The sequence below is a fragment of the Lytechinus variegatus genome, chromosome 10, assembly GCF_018143015.1.
Source record: "Lytechinus variegatus isolate NC3 chromosome 10, Lvar_3.0, whole genome shotgun sequence".
NCBI classification, from domain to species: Eukaryota; Metazoa; Echinodermata; class Echinoidea; order Temnopleuroida; family Toxopneustidae; genus Lytechinus; species Lytechinus variegatus.
Genome location: NC_054749.1, coordinates 1,736,054 through 1,759,966, shown reverse-complemented (window position 1 = coordinate 1,759,966; position 23,913 = coordinate 1,736,054). Strand labels below are relative to the sequence as shown.

Below are 23,913 nucleotides of genomic sequence, written 5' to 3'. Positions count from 1 at the left end.
TATTTATCACTATCATGTTCATGATAATAATTATGATGATCACCACGTGCCACCACCACCACCACCACCATCATCATCATCATAAGGCATCATCTTTACTTATCACCACCACCACCACCACCACCACCACCACCACCATCATCATCCTCATCATCATCATCATCATCATCATCGATCATCATCATCATCATCATCATCATCTTTGGCCTTTAATGATTTATCACATGGTTTAGTGGTTATCCCACACAGTCCATCGTCATTTATATCATTCGCATCATGAGCATGATCATCATCTTGATTTTTATCATCAGTATCTCTCTGAGCCCTCCACTATTTGGAGATTCCTAGGGTCAAATGAAAACAGATTTGTATGCACTGTCATTCTGACCTAGGAGGTTTGAACCATATCAGAACGGAATACGTCAAATTTGTGGAAAAAATCGACCTTTATCATTGTTATTGATATATTGTTATTGTTATCACGTATCGTCATGCATGTTCTATAAATAGATTTCTTGCGATCAGCTGGGTTGACGGTCAACGACGCCATTTTATATTGAATAAGAATGGGCTACGCTACGCAAATACGGAACTGATTCGACGATCTCTGAAATCATTTCTCCTGCCCGAATTTCACATATTGAGAGCAGATAATCAGCAGAAATTAACCATCAATATGGGTAATTTTCAGAGTATGCAAAATTCGAATGTCCAACAAGTGGAAATCGCTGCAAATTCGGCGTATAGATTTCCACCCAAGTCAGGTTTGTATTTTTCGTCTTTGGTCCCATTCGTATAATTTGATGTTAGGTGATTTATATTTAGTAAAGGGGCGGAATAAAGGGCGAGGGTTTTGGCTTTTCCAATGAGTATGAGTGCCGCTTCAAGTCACTGAAGATGAAAAAGCCGTTAAGACTAAGAAAAGATATCAGGTAATAGGTATTGTAAAAACGAGTGAGTTCTCAGTACTAGCTAGCGTTCTAGCCGTAAAGCTGTAGCGTATGCGTCAGTAGGGGAGTTGAGAAGTTTTGAAAAACGTGAAAATATGCACGCACGTGCTTATATGCACGTTTTCTTTCCTGCCAGTCCTTCCAAAAACGTTATAAGCACGTTTGGGCCAGTTTTTAGGCTTTAGCAGCCAGGCTTTTCGAAAGCCAAAAATTTAATTAACACCATCAGAAAGAGCAGGAAAAATTACATCGTATACCACTTTATAAAAAAAATTCACCGTCTATTTTTCCTACAACAGCTGATTGAAGCAACTACAACGATCGATTCCAAATTTTACCGTTGCTACGTCACTTGTCCCTTGGGCTTCCAGCAAACGTTCTTATATGCAGGTTTCCACATCCAGGGAAGTTCTGCCTCGAGTGTCTGATTTGTTTTATTAGGATAAGGTTAGAGAGGGTGTCTATAAAATTCCAAAGGAGACTTGCGCTTGCTCTTGGCATGCCCCTAAATCAATATGTCACTTGAATATTTTCTACTTTTGGTTTGGTCGAGGTGGCATGTGGAAATAAAATGTTCATTATTCTGTTTAGTATGTCTAGCAGGCCTCTACAAAAAATTTTTTCGTCACTTGCCCTGTTGGGCAAGTGATGAAAAAATTTGCTTGCCCGATAGAAAAAACTGCTTGCCCGATTTTTTAAATAATACCTGTTCACTTATTAATGAATTATTAGTAACATTGTTTAATATTGTATGATTTTTAAGTATTTTTTTTCACTATGCTTAGAATCTTGGGTGTGTGTGTGTGTGTGCGAGGGTGTGTTTGTGTGGGTGTGACTGTGAGTTGAACTTTGATATAAATGAATTCAATATCTACCGGTAATTTCTACTTCGCCTATTCCAGTACAATAACCTGTACTCGGCCGTGTAATAAAGGCCCACATACCCTAACTTTTCCTGAAGTTCTTTGAAGTTCCACGAAAATTGCATTTCTCTATGGGGGAGTCTAAATTTGGTGAGAATGTATTCATTAATAACTTAAATATACATGACAATGAAGAAATCATCAAACTTTATTGGAAGTTTTGAATAATATACCCGAAATGTAAACTCTGTCTGAAACAGAAAATCACCATCATTATGGCCTTTACTGAGCGAATTGTCCCCCAGAGCTCTGGCAGAGAGACAGAGCTCAGACTGGCTAGCTAGTATGCGCACGTTTGTGAGCCTCCCGCCGGCCTTGTAAAATAGATGGAGCTTTGTTTGATGATTTATTGTCTGATATTTACCTCATCCCCTCAAAAAGGGAAACAAATGAATTTTAAGTTATAATTAACAAATACGGCAAGTTATTTTGGATGTTAATAGGCCGTTTTGAAAAGCAAAGCCGAATGACATGACAACTCACCAATGCGAAGTTACTAGACTCTGTGATTTATTTCCTGTGTAGTTCTAATTATTTTATCACAGAATTGTGATATCGGAAGATGGAAAATGTGCATTAGAAATTGCACATGGTGGTAGTCATAATGGACCCCTATACTACATTCAACTGTTTCCCGGCCATTGCGTTGATTTTTTTCATAACTGGTACCACACCGTACCATGTATGGAAATACGTGGTACAGAAAAAATAACGCAATTTCGGAATTTGAAACGGCGCTACTCCTATTTTTTAAGGCTTATTCATGATTTTGAGTGTGGATTTTGGATGATTTATGGAAAAACGAGGTACGGTACAGAAAAAAAAGACGCAGCAACCACTTGCCCGATCGGGCAATTGACTTTGAGAGGTGCTTGCCCGCACGTCATTTTCACTTGCCCCGGGCAATCGGGCAAGCGGGTTTGTCGCGCCCTGTCTAGGCTGTTAGGGTTGCCATAATGTTTTTTTTTGTGTGTGTGGGATCTTAAAGTTCTTTCACCTTTCACTGTTTTATGAGAAAATCTCTATCCAGATTGTTTAAATTTTGTTCTAAGAAAATTATCAGACTGTTTAAAATTATACATTCTGTAGAATTTATTTGCATGTATTTGATGTGAACAATATTATGTATACAGTTGTTTTCTTATCCTTAATTGTTGAATTTTGTATACTGTGGATAATATACATGTATGCTTGAAAGCAATGTCAAAATGTATATTTTCTTTATCTCCTATTAAAGGTAAAAAGCATTATATATATATATATATATATATATATATATATATATATATATACAAACATGTACATTCAATTCATGTTGTCAGAATTTTTGTGTTTGAAGTGGGTTGAAATGCATGTGTTTTCATGTACCTATATACCTTGTTTGATATACCTCGATGTCTGTCTTGCTACTTTATTCCCCATATTTCTGTTTCTGTCTCATCATGATCTCTCAGTACCTCCACATCTTTTCATTCATTCCCAGCCCCTCTCCATTCTTTCAGTGTGAAGTACTCAATGAAACCATAATGTGAATAAAAAAATAAAAATGAAACCAGCATAACTCTGAACATCAAAATCGGATTTGAAATATGAAAGTTATGACATTATAAAGTTTCGCTTAATTTTACAGAACAGTTATAAATGCACATCCTGGTCATTATGATTATGAACTGATGACGCCACCCATACACTATTTCTTGGTATTTTATTATATGAAATAAAGAATATTTCAAATGATGCATTTTTGTCAGTGTAAGGAAGCTCTTTTTTTAATCGGAGGATGTTGCAGATAAAGATTCCCCACCTGTTCACGAAGGAATGAGAAATTGTAATATAGAAAGAAAGTCAGAATTTGCCTTTACTTCCATGCTTTGGTTGATAGCTCCTGAATTTTGAAGCACCGGGGATGTGCGACTCATACATTTGCAAAATAATGTTATTTTATTTTTTAGGGTGTAAGGTGTACATGAGCGTGTTGTGTGTAAACATGGGTGTGTAAAACCATAGAGCTATCTGTAATAGCTCTATGGTAAAACGTTCAAACGGCATGTTTGTCGGAAAAAAACAGAATCTCCAATTACCTCAGTTGCACTGTGAATTGATTGTTTACAATTTGGAGTGTAGTAATAATGTATTGATGACAGAACTTGAATGTTGTAAGAGTGTGATTGGATTCCAATAAACTGTCGATCATATGCAGGTTGTTATTGTAAGATTTTTATTGAATGGGTGTGACTATTGATCTACATATGTTGAATATGTACCTGATATTTATTGTATGATTTGTACCTAATTGTAATTGAATCCATCATTATTTCAAGACCATTTTAGTATGATTTTGTATGCCTATCCCGCATGTTTACTTTGTAAATATAATTTTTTATGAATAAACACTGGAAGACAAAGTGACATGAAGTATTGTGTAAAAACAAGAGATAACAAGAAAAAGTTCACCAAAAAATTTCAATAAAAATAAAATCATTTATTTACAAGTTAAAGGTCTAGTCCACCCCAGATAAATGTTGATTTGAGTAAATAGAGAAAAATCAAACTAGCATAACATGGAAAATTTCATCAAAATTTGATGTACATGTAAAGTAAGAAAGCTATGACATTTTTAAGTTCCGATTATTTTTCACAAAACACTGATATGGGCAGGTCCAAGCTTTTGTCCCCTCTGAAGCCAAAATTAAATCTTTGCCTAAATCTAGCATATTATTTTAAAGCTTATACTCTGAAGTTTTTTTCCCCTATATTTTTTTCTTCTGAAAACGTAAAGTTAATGGATGCCAAGGTCACGATTCCAAGAAATCATTAATTAGCGTGACGTACGGGACATCACATTTTTTGATCTGCAGATAGATAAGCAAATTATATATTTGAAAATATTTATGTGGGGACTTGTTGTGCTAAGTTCATGCAAACATTTGAGAAAAATGATTTTGAAAACTAATTAAGTTAATTATCTGGTGTCCAACAGGCAGTGTCCCGTACGTCACGATTTAGCATGTTTTTTAGATTCTAATTAAGAAAAAGTTGAACAGTTATCTTCAAACTTTGGAGAATTCTAATTTATATTACATGTACTATACATCCAAAAATTAAAGTGAATTTACTGAATTAATTTCACGTTTAATTATATCATCTACATGTAATTAAGTTTGTGACGTACGGGACAAATGTGTGACGTACGGGACACACCATGGGATTTCTATGTAATTTTAATTAGGGTTATTTTTTAATAAGGAGCAAAGATAATGTAAATTGAGATAAATAATATTATATCAGTGGTTGAATATTGGTAAAAGGCTGATAATAAAGTGACAATTTGTAATAATAACATTAATTAGTATTAATTAGTTATGTTATTAATTAAATCTTTTATAATTATAAGGTTATAAAAGTGTTTATGTTTTGTTTAATCATATACTATAATAGAATAATATATAACTCATAATAATCCATGTAAAACTTACTTACTTTGGTTTACATCCAGTTAATTGTAAATTTTGATGAAATTTCAATTTCCCCATTCGTTTAACACATACATGTATGGAATTATTTGAAAGACATCTTTCATAATATTTATAAGGTCGCAAAGTGTTTGCTATGTTTTGTTTCAGTGTGTGCTATCAAAGAAATATATATCAATCATGATAATCCATGTAAAAATTAACTTACTTTGGTTTGCATCAAGTTAATTATAAATTTTGATGAAATTTCACTTTCCCCATTCGTTTTACACATGGACAAATGTCCCATACGAAACATGTCCCGTACGTCACAGCGCGGTTGTTTATATTTTGAGCTATTACATAATAACACCAATGAGTTCCATCGTTTCATTCATGGCTAATGAAACCTGATAAGATACAAGATGAAAACATGATAAAGAGAGATTTCCAGCTTATTCCAATTCACAGGCTGTATGTTGTCCGCAACAGAATCATATTGGCTCGAGTCCTCTTTTTTAAAAAAAAATCAACTTTCGTCTGGTCCCGTACGTCACAGTGCATATTAATTAAAATATTACATCGTTAATGGAATTGTAGATCACTAATTTTTTTCATGAATAAAGAGGGCATGACTGGCCTACCAAAATCCATAAAAGATTCGCTGTTGTGCATTTATTTCTTATGTTACACAATTTTAAAGTCTCTATAAAATGTCCCGTACGTCACAAGTCAAATAGCTTGGACCTGCCCTAATACACAACTGAGTGACATGCAAATGAGATAGTCGATGGCGTCCCTCACTCACTATTTTTTTTTATTGTTTGAATATTATACAATATTTCATTTTTTACAGATTTGACAGTAAGGACCAACTTGAATGAACCATACAGTATTAAACAATGATAATTCCACATGTTCAGGGAGGAATTAATTGTTGTTTCACTTGGCAATGAGGAAAAAATTAGAATATTTCATATTTCATACAATACAAAATAAATAGTGAGTGGATGACGTCATCAGTCTCCTCATTTGCATAAACACCAGGATGTGAATATAAATGTTATGTGAAATTAAGCGAAACTTTAAAATGTCATAACTTTCTTATTCTACACCCGATTTTGATGAAATTTAAGTGTTATGTTTGTTGGATTTTTTCTCTTTTCATTCAAATCAACTTTTTGTTGGAGTGGACTTGTCCTTTAAGTATCAACCCTGTGATAGTCAACATGAGAGAGTACTGAAAGTGATGAAATTAATTGATGCAAATTTTGAAATAATATTTGTTTTATTAAAACAATAGAATATGCATCATTTAGATGAATCAAATATCCGTCAGCTGCTGAAAGGGCATGTCCACCCCAACAAAAACTTGATTTGAATAAAAAGATAAAAAGTAAAAAGAAAGTAATGACATTTTAAACTTTCGCTTGATTTCACAAAACAATTATATGCACATCCTGGTCAGTATGAACCGATGACATCGTCCACTCTATTTCTTTTGTATTTTATTATATGAAATATTGATTTTTTTCTCAGTTTTTCCAATAGCGAAGCTCTTTATCGAATCGCAATATGTTGCGGAAATGTGTTCCCCCACATGTTCAGAGAGGAATCAAACCTTTTTAAAAATTTAATATAGAATTGAGATATTTCATATATTAAAATACAAAAGAAATAGCGAGTGGATGACCATCAGTCCCCCCATTTGCATACCCACCAGGATGTTCCAATAATTGTTTTTGTGAAAATAAGTGAAACTTTAAAATGTCATAACTTACTTATTTTACATCCGATTTTGATGAAATTTTCAGTACTTTGCGTTTTAGAATTTTCTCTTTTTATTCAAATCAACTTCTTGTTGGGATGGACTTGCCCTTTAACATTGATACATGAATATCAAGCAAAAGGTCAAGTCATCGCAGTCACAAAAATAGTAACAATAAAAAAATTACAGTAAACGTGTTAGTGATAACAGTGTATGAAATGAAATTATCATAAGAAAAAAAGTCCCAACAAGCCTCGCTAAAATAGTTCCAAATAACGTTTGTGATTACCACAAAATAAAGCAACAGTAAAATCTCTCTCAACAAAGTTGAACTTAATAAATAAATAATGGGGGGAAAGGAATGTCAGAAAACCTGCTGTTAATTTTTCTGTACTCATCCATAATTCTACAACTGCTTTGCAGGCTTGTTCTGAACTAATCCCTCACCCCAAACGCATTACCCTATCCGACAATGAAAAGCTCGCGGGGCTGCAAAGATATGAATGTACATGTTAAAAATCAGATTTCCTGCTAAGCCTTAATCTATTTTACTTTTCTTTAATCAATCGATGGGAATTGCCCATCATACTTTCCATATATATACATGTAGGGCCTAATTACTTTGGGATATAATTAGGCCTAAGGGGGAGGGGCTAATGTAGAAAAAAATTAAGATACTTCGTATTTCTTGTAATAAAATACAAAAGAAGTAGCAAGTGGTGACTGGGTGACCTTATCAGTACCCTCATTTGCATACTGACCAGGATGTGCATGTACATGTAACTGGATGTGCATATAACAGGATGTGCATATAACAGGATGTGCATATAACTGTTCAAAACTTTGAACTATCACAACTTTCCTTTTGTGGCATTCGATTTTGATGAAACTTTTAAGAAAAGTGCTTGATTGATTTCTCTCTTTTCATTGGGGTGGACTTGCCCTTATAGGCTCCACACACCTATGACAACTCATGTGTCCGTCTATTCCAGTTGAGTATCCTTATTCCTTCATCAACAATTACTCTTATCATTGACAATGATTTAACTATGTAATATCTTTACTCTTATTTCATTTTCCATGAATGCTCTTGACTCCTGTACGCTTTCAATCACTCTTTTAATACCAGATTCCGGTCATTATGTGTGTCGCTAATCATTCAAAGAAAATGGCATTTTCAGTTACTGTTATCATGTTGAACTTAGATTGACTACTTCGAACTGAATCTATCCAATTTCGGAACAGTGATGCCCTTCTCTCTAGCTTCACAAACATAGTTGGATAGTTTGACAACGTTTTGTCACTTATAAATGACTTTGTGTTTGATTAGAATGTTTCCTCAGGGTGTTTCATTTCATTTCTTTTTTCACATGTAATACTTTGAAATGTTGTAGGCCTTCATTTTGTCATGTTTGACATACTTCATCTATTGGCCTATATTTTAGCTTGACTTTATTCAGTTATGGTTGAAGACTTGCAATGTAAGATGGACGAATCTGAATAAACAACTTGAAGGAGATAATAATCAACAAAATGAAACTATTCACTGTTACTCAATGTTATTAGTGTTCTTGTTGCCGTTGGACAAGTCATATGATAATCAATGTTGGACCTACTGTTTACCTACATGAAGGTGGCTTTATGAGCCTGCAGTGGAGTATATTACAGTGATACATTTTTGTCCTTCATTCCAAAGAAATAAGTGAAATGATTCATCTGTTGACATGTATTTTTTTTAATAATATCTTTATAGAAATTGTTGCTTTGATACTGACAAATAAAGAGTTTAGTATACATTCAAGCTTTCATTTTATTTCATATAATTGCGATTTGATGATCCCTTTATGTGAGATAATTCTGCTCTACCTTTTATAATAATCAGATCAAGGCTCGGCACTAACTTTTTTTTATCGGTGGCCCGTTCGAGCCACCAAATCATTCTTTTTTTTTGGTGGCCCGAAAAAGAGAAATATTTTCTATTTAAAAAAAACCCTGTAAGTTATTCAAAGAAAGCTGCCAAAATCACGGATTAATTAAGAATCAATCGGAACATGTTTTAAAATTATTCTGATGCGTTAGAGAGAACTGCGCCCTTTGAAGAAATATAATAAACTCATCAGAAATAATTCATTTTTATTCTGATAAATTATTAATCATCTTTCCGTCATGTTAATGAATTCTGTCTCATCTTCTTGCCATTTTTGCACCGTTCTCAAACTTGCGTGATTTTTATTTCTTCAGCGATTGCAGCAGTTTATTCCGCAAGGTATATGAAATCAATTTTATGTCTCTGGCAAATAAGAATAATTTCAAGACATGCTCTGATGACCAATAATGAACAAGTCTTATTGCAAAATGAGTACCATGCTTACTTTGAGGAATGGTCACAAAAATGGCGGATCCAGCATTTACCTGCGGGGGGGGGGGGGGGTAAACTAAACGATATCGTTGATAGTGATAACAAGACATATTTTTTAAAAACTTCAGTCACCTCCTACCCCCCCCCCTCTTGAAGCCTGCGCCTGGGAGGGGGGGTATTCAACACATTTGGGGACATTTTCCTATTGTCTGCTGAAGTGAACTGCAAGCCTACGCCACCGTGCCACCCCATAACCCCCTTCCCTGGATAACAAATACATAATTCCCTTTTCTACAAGACAGCAATTTAATGTCACTCTTCTGTTCGAAAGAATTGCCTCTGCAGTGACCTTCTTTTTGGGGGTGGGGGGTGCATACCACAATTTTGATTGACTTCATTTGGGCGAGTTGAAAAATATATAAAGCAAGGGCAAAGGTACTTGCGACTCAGTAAATACATACTGTACAACACACATTGTGATAGACTATTGAACACACAGCAATTACATGTACATGTATCCATATTCTTGAGCAGTAAATGTATATTTCTACAGCCACCTGCCACCAAGAGTAGAAAATATTCATGTGACATATTAATGGTGCACGCCAGGAGCAAGTCTCCTTTGGGAATTTTATAGACACCCTCTCTAAAAATGTCCACTAATCCTTATCCTAATACATGTAATAAAACAAATCAGACACTCGAGGCAGAACTTCCCTGGATGTGGAAACCTGCATATAAGAACGTTTGCTGGAAGCCCAAGGGACAAGTGACGTAGCGACGGTAAAATTTGGAATCGATCGTTGTAGTTGCTTCAATCAGGTGTTGTAGGAAATATAGACGGTGAATTTTTTTTATAAAGTGGTATATGATGTAATTTTTCCTGCTCTTTCTGATGGTGTCACTCAAAATTTTGGCTTTTGAAAGGCCTGGCTGCTAAAGCCAAAAAACTGGTCAAAACGTGCTTATAATAACGTTTTTGGAAGGACTGGCAGGAACGAAAACGTGCATATAAGCACGTGCGTGCTTATTTTCACGTTTTTCAAAACTTCTCAACTCCCCTACTGTGCGTAGGCAAGGTTGGCATTAGACCAAAAGCTTCGGTCTCTGTTTTGTTGTTCAGCTGAACTTCGTTGGCTTCACTCACCAAATACAGAGACCGAAGTTCTAGCGCGATCTGTACAGGGGACTCAATGGCCATATGTTTATGTACTTAAGATCGGATAAAACGGGGAAGTGAATTTGCGCGACAGCCGAGGTAAGTCACTGTTTTTGTTCCTTTTAACTTCATTTTTCTCCGTTTTTTGGCAATTGATGCCAAGAGGGAATATAAATTTGCACTCTGGTCACTATAATTTTCGAAATTTTTATTCATTAAAGACAAAAATTGAAAAGCCCCGACGGGGGGATTTTGCATTGCAAGTCCCCTAATGGTGGCTGCACGATAGCGAGCCGTCTGTGTACGAGAAGAAAAAAAAAATGTTAAAAACTCCTCGAAACAGACGGCTGCCAGCTGTCTAGGTTGGCATTAAAAAATAAAAAACGGAGTGTGCAATCGCGCAAGCCAGTGCAAGCAGTTTTTTCTATTCGGGCAAGCAATTTTTTTATCACTTGGCCTGTTGGGCAAGTTGTGCACATCAATCAATAGTAATATTCTCATTTTAACAAACATCTGAGTGTTGTGCTCAAGCTTTTTAGACAGGGAAAGAAATACTATTTAAAATAAGCTCATCTAAATTACTTGAATGAAATGGAAGTGTTTTACAAATTACATATTGTTTACTTATTTACAAATAGACAGTAAACTTGAAATTTTTAAGCTTGATTGAGGTACATGTACACTCTCGAAAGGAGGTGGAACGTTGCACTTTGTAAAGATGAAGAGAAGTACTGTAATTAAGTATAAGATAATCAACTAGCAAACCTTAAAAGACAAGTCCACCCCAAGAAAGAGATATAATGCTGAAAATTTCATAAAAATCGGATGTAAAATAATAAAGTAATGACATTGTAAAGTTTTGCCTAATTTCGCAGAACAGTTGGTACAGTATGCACGTCCTGGTTGGTATGCAAATGAGGGGACTGATGACATCACTATTTATTTTGTATTTTGTTATTTTCTCATTGTCGTGTGAAATAAAGTTTTATTCCTCCCTGAACATGTGGAACTACCATTGTTTTAATATTTTTTGTTTCAGTCAAGTTGGTCATTATTATCAAATCTGTAAAAACTGAAATATTGTATTATTCAAACAATAAAAAAAAAAGAAGAAATAGTGAGTGAGGGACATCATCAACTCTCTCAGCATATTACTGAGTTGTTGTGACTGTTTTGTGAAAAATAAGCGAAATTTGAAAACTTTTCTTATTTTATGTCTGATTTTGATAAATTTTCTGCATTATGCTTGTTTGAATTTTCTCTACTGATTCAAAGCAATTAGCATTGTGGTCGTAAAAAAACTAGTCATTCTTTGCCAGTCAAAAAACAAGTATTTCACTGAATTTCTCAGAGATAAATTTGTTAGTCACTGACTCACTGGTGATGTGTCACCAGGGGCCCGTTGCAGAAAGAGTTGCAATCAATCGCAACTCTACAAATCGTGCGCAACTTGATTTTCAACCAAACAACAACGCGCATTTGGGACTTGCAATTGATTTTTTTGTTTGCGTTTAAACGCAACTCTTTCTGCAACAGACCTTAGATATAAATCCAGCATACATGTAGTTTTTGTTACCAATGTAAATAAACTCACATTTTTTACATACAGGATGTTACTTTGGAAGCCATTTCAGTATGGGAGGACAGAGGTTTGAAACACCACAGCCTGAAGCTTATCTGTTTGGAGAAAATGCTGATGTCAATTATCTCAACTCTAGACCTGCTCCAGTAAGTCTAGATGTAATACATGTACATCAGCTTCCCGTCTTACAAAGAGTTACGATTGATCCGATCAACCTCAAGTTTATGGAAATCCATCACAACGTCATAATTTTTTCCTCAGGAAATTTGCACAATGTGTTTTGTAAACAAAGAGAAGCACACTGAATTTTCAAGAAACATATGAATGTACATCATACGCAGAAAATATTTTTATAATTCGTAAAATAGCGCCCTATATTGCAAATAATCCCAAATTGACTCGGGATTGCAATCTCGAGATTAATCCTACGAACTAGCGTGATAATTGTGTCTCCATTGAAAATATTCTCGAGATTTTCCGGATCAGAAATAGCGTGCTAATTTAAAAACTTGGGCTGGTGCAGACGGCCCTTAATTGTATGGTTAAAACTGTGTCTTTAGTATGTGGTTCACATGGTCATTCACATTGATGATCATTACATGACAAATTATATCTAAATTCAATGCTGAATCTCGTATCATTGGCATTTAATTCAGCGCAGTGTCAGAGTTCACTGTAATCAGTCGCAACTTGGGATGTTTTGATATTTGTAATATGCATTCTCTTTTTTAATGTGTTAAAACTCAATGATTACTCACTAAACTTAAACTCACTGACTTTATTCCTCCACCAGTTTCCATACCCGGCACCCCAACCGAACGAACCAACTAAGACACTGAAGAGTCTTGTCAATATCAGAAAGGATTCTCTTAAATTAGTCAAGGCTGTCAGGTACAGTATCAAGTTCAATCTTATTGTTACGGAAATAAAATTGCAGTATGTTTAAAGTGCTTAGCTCATGTATACACAATCACATATGTAAGGTGGCGATGGGATTTAGAAGTTCAGCTAAACTTATAAAAAATCTTCAAGTGTTTGTATATGAATAAGAACATCTCGCTAATTTCTGTAAATTGTGTTTTTTCTTATGGAGCAGTACGACCGATGAGGATTCCGATTCCCCTTCTACACGATACTCCATAGAGTTCATATTCGATAGTGAGGCCAAGACGGCTATCACCGTTTACTTCTTTGCCACAGAAGAGATAACTGCAGGAAGGGCTGTGTAAGTTACACACATACTCTACCACTTACTGACCGATGTTCTAAAGTCCAGTTTTACGTAAACCATGGTCTAATTCTCCACTAAAATTATGGGAAGCTGGAATTTAGTTTACGTTGTATGTTTCATACATTTACTCTGTTCGTTCTACATGGTGTAATGATAAAAAAAGCGTACTGGTCTTATAACAATTGATCCTAGACAGGTATTAATATATTCCAAAAAAGCTGATTTAACCTGTACTGTTAGATATTTGTGCCACAATTGGCTAATCAAAGTTAACCACAACTTTTGACTAGAATTTGAATGAAAATCGATTTCAGAATACTGGCCACTAGGTCTAGAGAAATTGAATACTGCATTGCAGGCTTAGGGCTGATGATATTTTCTGTTTGTTTGAATTGCTTAAGAGCCGAGTCTTGACACGTTTTTAGGGTGGATAAATTATGATCATGAACAGCAAGCAAATTACGATTAATTTAATTTCATTAGTGAAAGCACATGTAGTAATGCATATTTATGATTTTGTGACTGGAAATCTAATTTATATTGAAACATTACTTGATTTCAGCTGTTATGCAGTTTTGTCTGCATGCAAATCCAAAGCATGTATAGCTTGGAACTTTGTAGCCTGGATGTTGCAAGGTTGTTCTTTAACCCTATCTAGGCCGGGGGGGGGGGCCTCGGAGGCCCCCCCCTCAATGAATCGCGCGATATTTTCGCTGTGCGAAATTTTTTGACTGCGCCGCTCGCTGACTTTTTACTTTCAAGTCTTGCGCAACTTTTGAGACCAATTTTGCATCACCCGGGTACGTGGTTCCGAAATTACGCAACATTATGTAAGTGCATGTCAGACCGAAAATTGCTCAAAACGTGATTTTGTGTACAAAGTCAATGCAAATTGTGTTTTCAACCAAAATTCATAAATGTATGATTATTTTTAGTTTTGCTAGTCTAAATGTATTCATTTTATGCTTTTTATGATCACAGAAGAGTCCCCAACAAATTTCATTGAAAAAACAATGAAAAACAAAAGGTCAAAAAAACAAAGAAATACATAAGAAATTGCAAAAAACAATATAATACATAAGAAAATGATTTGATATCACAATTTTTTCATGTACACTTGCTAACCCTAACCCTAAGGACACCACTAAGAGTTTCTATACCAAAAATTAGCCTTATTTAGGGAGTTAGAGGAAAAAGTATGATTTCGCATACTAATTACGCATAAATTAGCATAATCACTTAATAGTGATTCGCATGAAATAAATTACTATACAATCTTGTAGATTATGTCCCAGGCAACCCGCATGCCAATTTTCGGCGCAATCGCGCGGTCGACTGCCGAGATCTTAGGGGGGCGCCTTGGAGGCCCCCCCCCGGCCATAGGAACTCCCAAAATACCCCGGCCTAGATAGGGTTAAGATCCAAGCTGCAATTTATTTAAAAATGATAAATTAAGATATGGAAAAAATGCAAAAGAAAATGATGATAATGAACAATGATGATGTGAAAATGAATAGACAAATAAACTAAGTTAAATGTAGATTATGAAAAATAGTTGCAATAGAGAATGAATGAGATAAAAAAAATCTGGTAAGTATTCATGTGATTTTTTTTTGTTATGGTCCCCACAATCTATTCTGAACATGATCATTGACCTTTGACCTTATGTTGTTACCTTTGACCTCATTTTGTTGCCTTTGACAGGTACACAGCAAGGAATGCTTCCTTGAGGTCAGAGACCTTTAGGTACGAGAGAGGAGCCAACCAGGTCTTTGCTCAACCGGCATTCACCTTTGACCCCTCCGACTTTGATGAAGGGGAGGTAAGAAAAATTAGCCCCTGGGCATTGTTGTATACGTAAACAGTAAGTTTTTGTCTCACCTGCGAAGCAAGTGAGACTATAGGCGCCGCTTTTCCGACGGCGACGGCGACGGCGGCGGCGGCGGCGTCAACATCAAATCTTAACCTGAGGTTAAGTTTTTGAAATGACATCATAACTTAAAAAGTATATGGACCTAGTTAATAAAACTTGGCCATAAGGTTAATCAAGTATTACTGAACATCCTATTAGAGTTTCATGTCACATGACCAAGGTCAAAGGTCATTTAGGGTCAATGAACTTAGACCATGTTGGAGGAATCAACATCGCAATCTTAACCTGAGGTTAAGTTTTTGAAATGTCATCATAACTTAGAAAATATATGGACCTAGTTCATGAAACTTGGACATAAGGTTAATCAAGTATCAATGAACATCCTGCATGAGTTTCACATCACATGACCAAGGTCAAAGGTCATTTAGGGTCAATGAACTTTGGACGAATTGGGGATATCTGTTGAATTCCCATCATAACTTTGAAAGTTTATGGATCTGATTCATGAAACTTGGACATAATAGTAATCAAGCATCACTGAACATTTTGTGCAAGTTTCAGGTCACATGATCAAGGTCATAGGTCATTTAGGGTCAATGAACTTTGGCCGAATTGGGGATATCTGTTGAATTCCCATTATAACTTTGAAAGTTTATGGATCTGATTCATGAAACTTGGACATAATAGTAATCAAGCATCACTGAACATTTTGTGCAAGTTTCAGGTCTCATGATTAAGGTCAAAGGTCATTTAGGGTCAATGAACTTTGGCCGAATCGGGATATCTGTTGAATTACCATCATAACTTTGAAAGTTTATTGGTCTAGTTCGTTAAACTTGGACATTAGAGTAATCAAGTATCACTGAACATCCTGTGCGTGTTTCAGGTCACATGTCCAAGGTCAAAGGTCAATGAACTTTAGCCGAATTGGGTGTATCTGTTGAATTACCATCATAACTTTGAAAGTTTATGGATCTGATTCATGAAACTTGTACATAAGAGTAATCAAGTATCACTGAACATCCTGTTCCAGTTTCAGGTCACATGATCAAGGTCAAAGGTCATGTAAGGTCAATGAACTTTGGCCATGTTGGGGTTTTTTGTTGAATAACCATCATATCTCTGTAAGTTTATTGGTCTAGTTCATAAAAAGAGGACATAAGAGTAACCATGTATCACTGAACATCTTGTGCGAGTCAGAGTAGTATGCAAAGTCAGCACTGCTGCTATATTGAACCGCGTGATGCAGGTGAGACGGCCAGAGGCATTCCACTTGTTAATCCAATTATATCTATCGTGTTTACAATGGTCGACGGCTGATCAAACTCAAGTATTCCATTGGAGTTAGCATTGGATGGCAAAGTTGTCAAGTACTAACTTTCATGAAATGGCTTACCAATCAGAGAGAATAGAATAAGTCTCAGATGATTTTATGAATTGTGTCATTCTCATTTAAACCCTAAGCTGTCAGTGTTTTCTCTTGAAGGTACACATTTCTACATTTAAAGGTCAAGTCCACCCCAGAAAAATGTTGATTTGAATAAATAGAGAAAAATCTAACTAGCATAACGCCGAACATTTCATCAAAATTTAATGTAAAATAAGAAAGATTGCATTTAAAGTTTTGCTTATTTTTCACGAAACAATGATATGCACAACTCAGTGTCATGCAAATGAGTCAGTCGATGATGTCCATTCATGACTCACTCTTTCTTTTGTTCATTATTGTTTCAATTATACAATAATTCATTTTTTACAGATTTGACAATAAGGACGAAGTTGACTGAAACATATAGTATCAAACAATGCTAATTCCACATGTTCAGTGAGGAATTAATTGTTGTTTCACTTGACAATGAAGAGAAAATTAGAATATTTCATATTTCATGTAATAAAATACAAAAGAAATAGAAAATGAATGTCATCAGTCTCCTCATTTGCATACCACCGAGGATATGCAAATCACTGTTTTGTGAAATTAAGCAAAACTTTAGAATGTCATAACTTTCTTTATCCGATTTTGATGAAATTTTTGGTGTCATACTTGATAATTTTTTTTTTTATTCAAATCAACTTTTTGTTGGTGGGTGAACTTGTCCTTGTACACCAAAGTATTGTAGGTTTATGTCAATATCTATCAAACTGATCACTGTTTGCAATATTATATATCATGTGACACAGAAAATGGACAACAAAGTGACAAATCTAAAACTGGGTCCCATTTCAGGAAGATAAGTTATAATAACAAATGCACAATTTATAAAGTAAATTTACTATCAGCCAACCAGATTGAAGGATTTCAGTAGCTTTAAACTGTAATTGCAAATTTGTCATTATAACAAGTTTTATGAAACAGGCCCCTGAAGCTAGTGATGCATTTGTAACAGAGAAGGACTTTGGAATACATATTTGACTAGCCATCCAAAGGAATATGGAATTTGCAAATTTGTCATAACAAGTTTTATGAAACGGCCCTGAACCTGGTGATGCATTTGTAACAGAGAGGACTTTGGAATACATATTTGACTTCCCATCCAATGGAATATTGAATTATAAACACTGTATACAACAAAAATGTATGTGCAATATCTCGCATTCTATTTCTTTACATGTTTATTTAAATTTTATATTATTGAATCTCATTACATGTATGCAGTGATTTTGTGTTCATTTTCTGTTGGACGTAAACTTGAATTTCAATTTCAAGTCTAATTCTCTATTCTTCTTTTTTTCTTAGTTCAATTCTTATTCATTTTCATGTATATTCTTGAATTGTTATGATTCATGTCTGCAATGGTTTTACGTTAATTTTCTTTTGGAAATAAAGTTGAATTTTAATTCTGAATTCTTCTTTTTCTTTTTTCTAGTTCAATTATGATCCATTGAAGGATGTGATTCCCATTGTCATTCAGTGTACTGTAGATGAAGGGGATGGTAAGATTTTTGTCATACATTTTTTTCAATACTATAAAACATAACTTGGCATGGCAGTTGCTAATTTGTTTGGGATGAATTTTAATTCCTTCACAGGCAAAATATGTGAGTCCAATGAGCCGCCCCCCCCCCCCAACAAAAAAAAGGTTTAATTTTGCTCTACCGACCAACCATGTTTTCCCTGCCATGACAGAAAAATCTCATGAAATGCCATGCATGTTGGACATGATAGTTTGAATAAGATCGTAATTCAGGATTTATTCAGGCAGATTCATTGGTCCCTACTTTAAAGCCACTTCCAAATTTTAAAGCAATGATTTTGATTTCAGTTTGTATTTTCAGAGCATTCAGTCCATGCAGGCAAATACAATGGTCCCAACATTTTAAAAAATTTTAACATCCAATGAAAATCAATCAAAATGATGATGATGATAGTGATGGAGATGATGATGATCAATAAAAATGATGATGATGGTGATGGTGATGATGATTATTCAGAGTCTTAAAAACAGAAGTACCATAGTATTCAAAGTATATACTAGAAAATAATTATCACATTACAATGATAGTCATTCAAGAAAATAGAGAAATGAATTATTGAGGAAAAGGGAAGTTTTAAGCCAAGAATACTGATACAAGAACAATGTTTTTGTTTTGAATTTTCAGAGCATTCAGGCCATTGTCACACCCTGATAGCGACCTTTGAACAGGCAGCTGACGGAGCCTACGCTATCAAACCAATGAAACAAAAGCAGATGGTAGAGGGCGTCTTCTATCTCCTTCAGGAGATCTATGGTATCGAGAACAAGAACAATCCTGATGCACCTAAGGTGGGTTTATCTTCCTTCTTTTGTTTTGGTTCGTAACCCATTATTACCGGAGCTTTAACCCTTTGAACATTGAATTAATTTGGACTGTTGTGACCCTCACCCTGAATTATTTGGGCATTATTGGCAAAATAACAGAACATATGATATTTGAAATAAATGATCTATTCTCATGATTCGAGCCCAGCCATGTCAGTGGCACCTAACTCCTCTAGTACCTGGCCTGGCCCGGCTGATGTTGTTCAGCTTCCTGCACTAACAATGATCTCAAATTTTGTCCCAAAATCACTGCGTTGACAGAAGTCAAATTCAACAATAGTTTACGCATGGTCCGTATACTCTTCGCCGTGTATTATTGCACGAGCCTCTATGATAGAGTCGTATAATTTGGTCTTATGTTTATGCTAAAACCTTCTATTAATAATAATGATATAGGATATTTATATTGCGCACATATCCACCTTCTTAGATGCTCAAGGTGCTCCTATATTACCCGGCTAAGCTAGGCGTTCATAGTGCACACAGATTTTTAAGGAATTACTTCCTACCGGTACCCATTTACCTCACCTAGGTTGAGTGCAGCACATTTTGGATCAGTTTCTTGCTGAAGGAAATTAGGCCATGGCTGGAATTCGATCCCACAACCCCGTTTCAAAGTCCGAAGACTAATTCACTGGGCCACAATGCTCCACATATTAAATGAAAGCCAATCAACAAAATTATAAAATTGAATTTATCTATTAAATGTCTCTAAAATGACATCATTTGTAAAGCTCATCTGATACCTTAAACCATTGCTTTTCGAATCACATGACTCGAAGCCGGTATTCTGGCTTTTCGGGTATATGTGCGTTCACGATGAAGCCGGTATTACGGCTTCTCGGGTTCAAAGGGTTAAGTGCCATCGACTTAATAGCCTTATGATACATGGCCAGATACATCATTTTGCCAAGTTGACATATAGATGGTTGTATGTCGACTTTGCAAGATACGCTGCTTCACGATGTCGACTTATAAAAAGTTAATTGCTGTCATGGCAAGATAAGTTATCTTGCTAAATCTATTTATAAAAAGTTGGGTGACGTCATGACGAGAAACTTTATCCTGCCGAATTGCCCCCCCCCCCCCAAAAAAAATGGTATGTCAACATGGCAAGATAAGTCGACCATGTATCTTGATATGTTGACATTCAACTGTTAATAGGTCGACTTGGCAAGATAAAAGATCTCGCCATCACATCAGGTTGATTGCACTTAAAAGCTTTTGTACATTATAGCCAGATCTATTTTGAAATTGCATAGGCTGGGGAATGTAATTTTGTTCCTCTCAGATTTCGGCTGTGTATCAAAAACAAAAATTATCATGGCACTTCACTCACAATGTAATTTGCAATAATTGCTCTAAAATTATTCAAATTCAGTTTTGATTACCGGTAAGTATTTACGCTACTTTGTACATGAAAATGAATTTGTATGTAAATCTTTGGATAAAGCTCCAGAACTGCTAAATTTTGATTTAAGATTCTTATCAAATATACAAAACAAATTATCAGTATGAAAAAAAACAGTAATAGAAATTTGTGGTAACTGTATATAGTGTTGAAATGAGCCCTAAACACATTGTTCAGTTCATACAACCAACAGGTTTTCTCTTTAAAAAAAATTACAAAAAGATCAAATACCAATTGTTTCATTATATGATGTCTTTTAAATTGTTTTTATTTAATTTCCATAGCAACCAGATGAAGAGGAGTTCATTGATGATGATGACAATGGTTCTGATTGTGTGATCTGTATGTCAGATGCCAGAGACACCCTCATACTGCCATGTAGACATCTGTGTCTGTGTAATGGATGTGGTGAGTATACTTGAAATTATACCTCAGTCACATTTGTTCTACGGCGGCCATACGGCGAGTCGAAAACAGCCGTTGTAACATTTTATGTACGAGCTACAAACATGTATAAGTGGTTTGTATAAGAATGAATAAAACAGCTGTTTTCGACTCGGCTTAGAGCAAATGTGACCGAGGTATTAATGATATGGATCCTAATCGTATGATTGGCTGAACTTGATCATGTGACCAGTCTTGTACAATAATCTGGTTTATATATATATTGTGCTGTGTATGATAAACATTGTACGGATGTAAGCGCTCACAGATTTGTTACTACTCTGTTTATCGGATTCAATCAGTCATTTCCACACACAACGTATGCGTATACTACACTCCCTGGGGAGTATTTTATAACACTGTATGTATCTAAGCGCTTACAGGTTTATTACTACTCTGATCAACGGATTCAATCAGTCATTTCCGCACACAACATTTGCATATGCTCCACTCCCTGGGGAGTGTATTTAGGGAACATTGGATGGCCTTGAGTGGGATGTGAAGAACTATTGCATGAGCTGAAAAACAATATTGGATGAGTCGGAGACGAATCCAATATTGTTCTTCAGCGAGTAACAATATTTCTACCCATCCCTCAAAAATTGGTCATACAATATTATTATTATTTAGATACCCCACAAAGCTAAACATAAAGTAATGAAGCAGAAAAAAAAATGTTTTTAGTTAACTTCACATATTCCTCTTTGTTTGATATGGTAATAGCGCCTAAGAAGACAAGTTAAAGGGATGGTCCAGGCTGAAAATATTTTTATTTTAGTACATAGAGTAGAATTCACTGAGCAAAATGCGGAAAAATTTCATCAAAATCGGATAACAAATAACAAAGTTATTGAAGATAAAAGTCTAGCAATATTTTGTGAAAACAGTCGTCATGAATATTCATTAGGTGGACTGATGATGTCACATCTCCACTTTCTGTTTTCTTATGTTATTACATAATAAAATAATAATTTTTTCATACTTGTGTGAATAATATGTCTTCCTTATAATAAAATAATTTGCAGCAATAAATATCTAATGCACTATATCAGTTGTCAATCCAATTTTTCTAGTTCTTGGAGGAAAAAATTTGAATAAACCTTATTTCATATAATAAAATACAAAAGAACAAGCGGGGATGTGACATCATCGGCCCACCTAATGAATATTCATGATGACCGTTTTCACAAAATATTGCTTAACTTTAAAATTCAATAACTTTATTATTTATTATGTGATTTTGATGGAATTCTCGGCATTTTGCTCAGTGAATTCTACTCTATTGATTATGCTATAAATACTTTCAGCCCGGACCATCCCTTTAAATGTTTTTGACTCACTGATATCTTATGTTGTTACACTGAATTTTTTTTTCTTACAGCTGACTCCCTGAGGTTTCAAGCTAGCTGTTGTCCAATTTGTAGAGCTCGTAAGTATTCTTTGTTCCATCTTTCTTCATTGAAATGATATACAATGGCTTCTTCTTAGAGGCCATTATGTCATTAATCTTGTCATGACCACACCCTTTCAGCCAGTGCCAACCTTGTTTATTGTGTGGCTTCACTGGTAAATTCATCTACTGGCAATTCGCCCACTCACTGTATCTGTATCGTTCAGTCAGCAAAATACCAGGTACGCTAACTTGAAGAGCACGCTAAGTGTGGAGTGGCTCGAAGTATTAAAGGACAAGTCCACCCCAACAAAAACTTGATTTGAATAAAAAGAGAAAAATCCAACAAGCATAACACTGAAAATTTCATCAAAATCGGATGTAAAATAAGAAAGTTATGGCATTCTAAAGTTTCGCTTCATTTCACAAAACAGTTATATGCACATCTCGGTCGGTATGCAAATGAGGAACTGATGACATCACTCACTATTTCTTTTGTATTTTATTATATGAAATATTTTCATTTTCTCTTCATTGTCATGTGAAATGAAGTTTCATTCCTCCCTGAACACGCAGAATTCCATTATTTTAACATTTTGTGCTTCAGGCAAGGAGGTCCTAATCGTCAAATTCGTTAAAATTGAAATATTGTATAATTCAAACAATAAAAAACAAAAGAAATAGTGAGTGAGTGACATCATCAACTCTCTCATTTGGATGTAACTGGCTTGTTCAAATAACTATTTTGTTAAAAATTAGCGAAACTTTGAAATGTCATAACTTTCTTATTTTACATCCGATTTTGATGAAATTTTCAGCATTGTGCTTGTCTGATTTTTGTCTCACCTGCGAAGCAGAGTGAGACTATAGGCGCCGCTTTTCCGACGGCGACGGCGACGGCGGCGGCGGCGTCAACATCAAATCTTAACCTGAGGTTAAGTTTTTGAAATGATATCATAACTTAGAAAGTATATGGACCTAGTTCATGAAACTTGGCCATAAGGTCAATCAAGTATTACTGAACATCCTATTAGAGTTTCATGTCACATGACCAAGGTCAAAGGTCATTTAGGGTCAATGAACTTAGACCATGTTGGAGGAATCAACATTGAAATCTTAACCTGAGGTTAAGTTTTTGAAATGTCATCATAACTTAGAAAATATATGGACCTAGTTGATGAAACTTGGACATAAGGTTAATCAAGTATCACTGAACATCCTGCATGAGTTTCACGTCACATGACCAAGGTCAAAGGTCATTTAGGGTCAATGAACTTTGGCCGAATTGGGGATATCTGTTGAATTCCCATCATAACTTTGAAAGTTTATGGATCTGATTCATGAAACTTGGACATAATAGTAATCAAGCATCACTGAATATTTTGTGCAAGTTTCAGGTCTCATGATTAAGGTCAAAGGTCATTTAGGGTCAATGAACTTTGGCCAAATCGGGGGTATCTGTTGAATTACCATCATAACTTTGAAAGTTTATTAGTCTAGTTCATTAAACTTGGACATATGAGTAATCAAATATCACTGAACATCCTGTGCGCGTTTCAGGTCACATGACC

General features: G+C 35.1%; 1 protein-coding gene across 1 annotated transcript in view; it reads left to right on the top strand.

The window, feature by feature from the left end:
- The first annotated feature begins 525 nt into the window (after positions 1–525).
- LOC121422287 (E3 ubiquitin-protein ligase MGRN1-like) overlaps positions 526–23,913 on the top strand; it is a 33,953-nt gene continuing 10,565 nt past the window's right edge. The window contains exons 1-9 of the mRNA XM_041617221.1: positions 526–764; positions 12,221–12,339; positions 12,987–13,084; positions 13,290–13,418; positions 15,129–15,246; positions 18,165–18,231; positions 18,898–19,061; positions 20,793–20,916; positions 22,334–22,381. Coding sequence (XP_041473155.1) covers positions 677–764; positions 12,221–12,339; positions 12,987–13,084; positions 13,290–13,418; positions 15,129–15,246; positions 18,165–18,231; positions 18,898–19,061; positions 20,793–20,916; positions 22,334–22,381 — 955 coding nt within the window. The 5' untranslated portion in view covers positions 526–676. The remainder of the gene's footprint in view (positions 765–12,220; positions 12,340–12,986; positions 13,085–13,289; positions 13,419–15,128; positions 15,247–18,164; positions 18,232–18,897; positions 19,062–20,792; positions 20,917–22,333; positions 22,382–23,913) is intronic.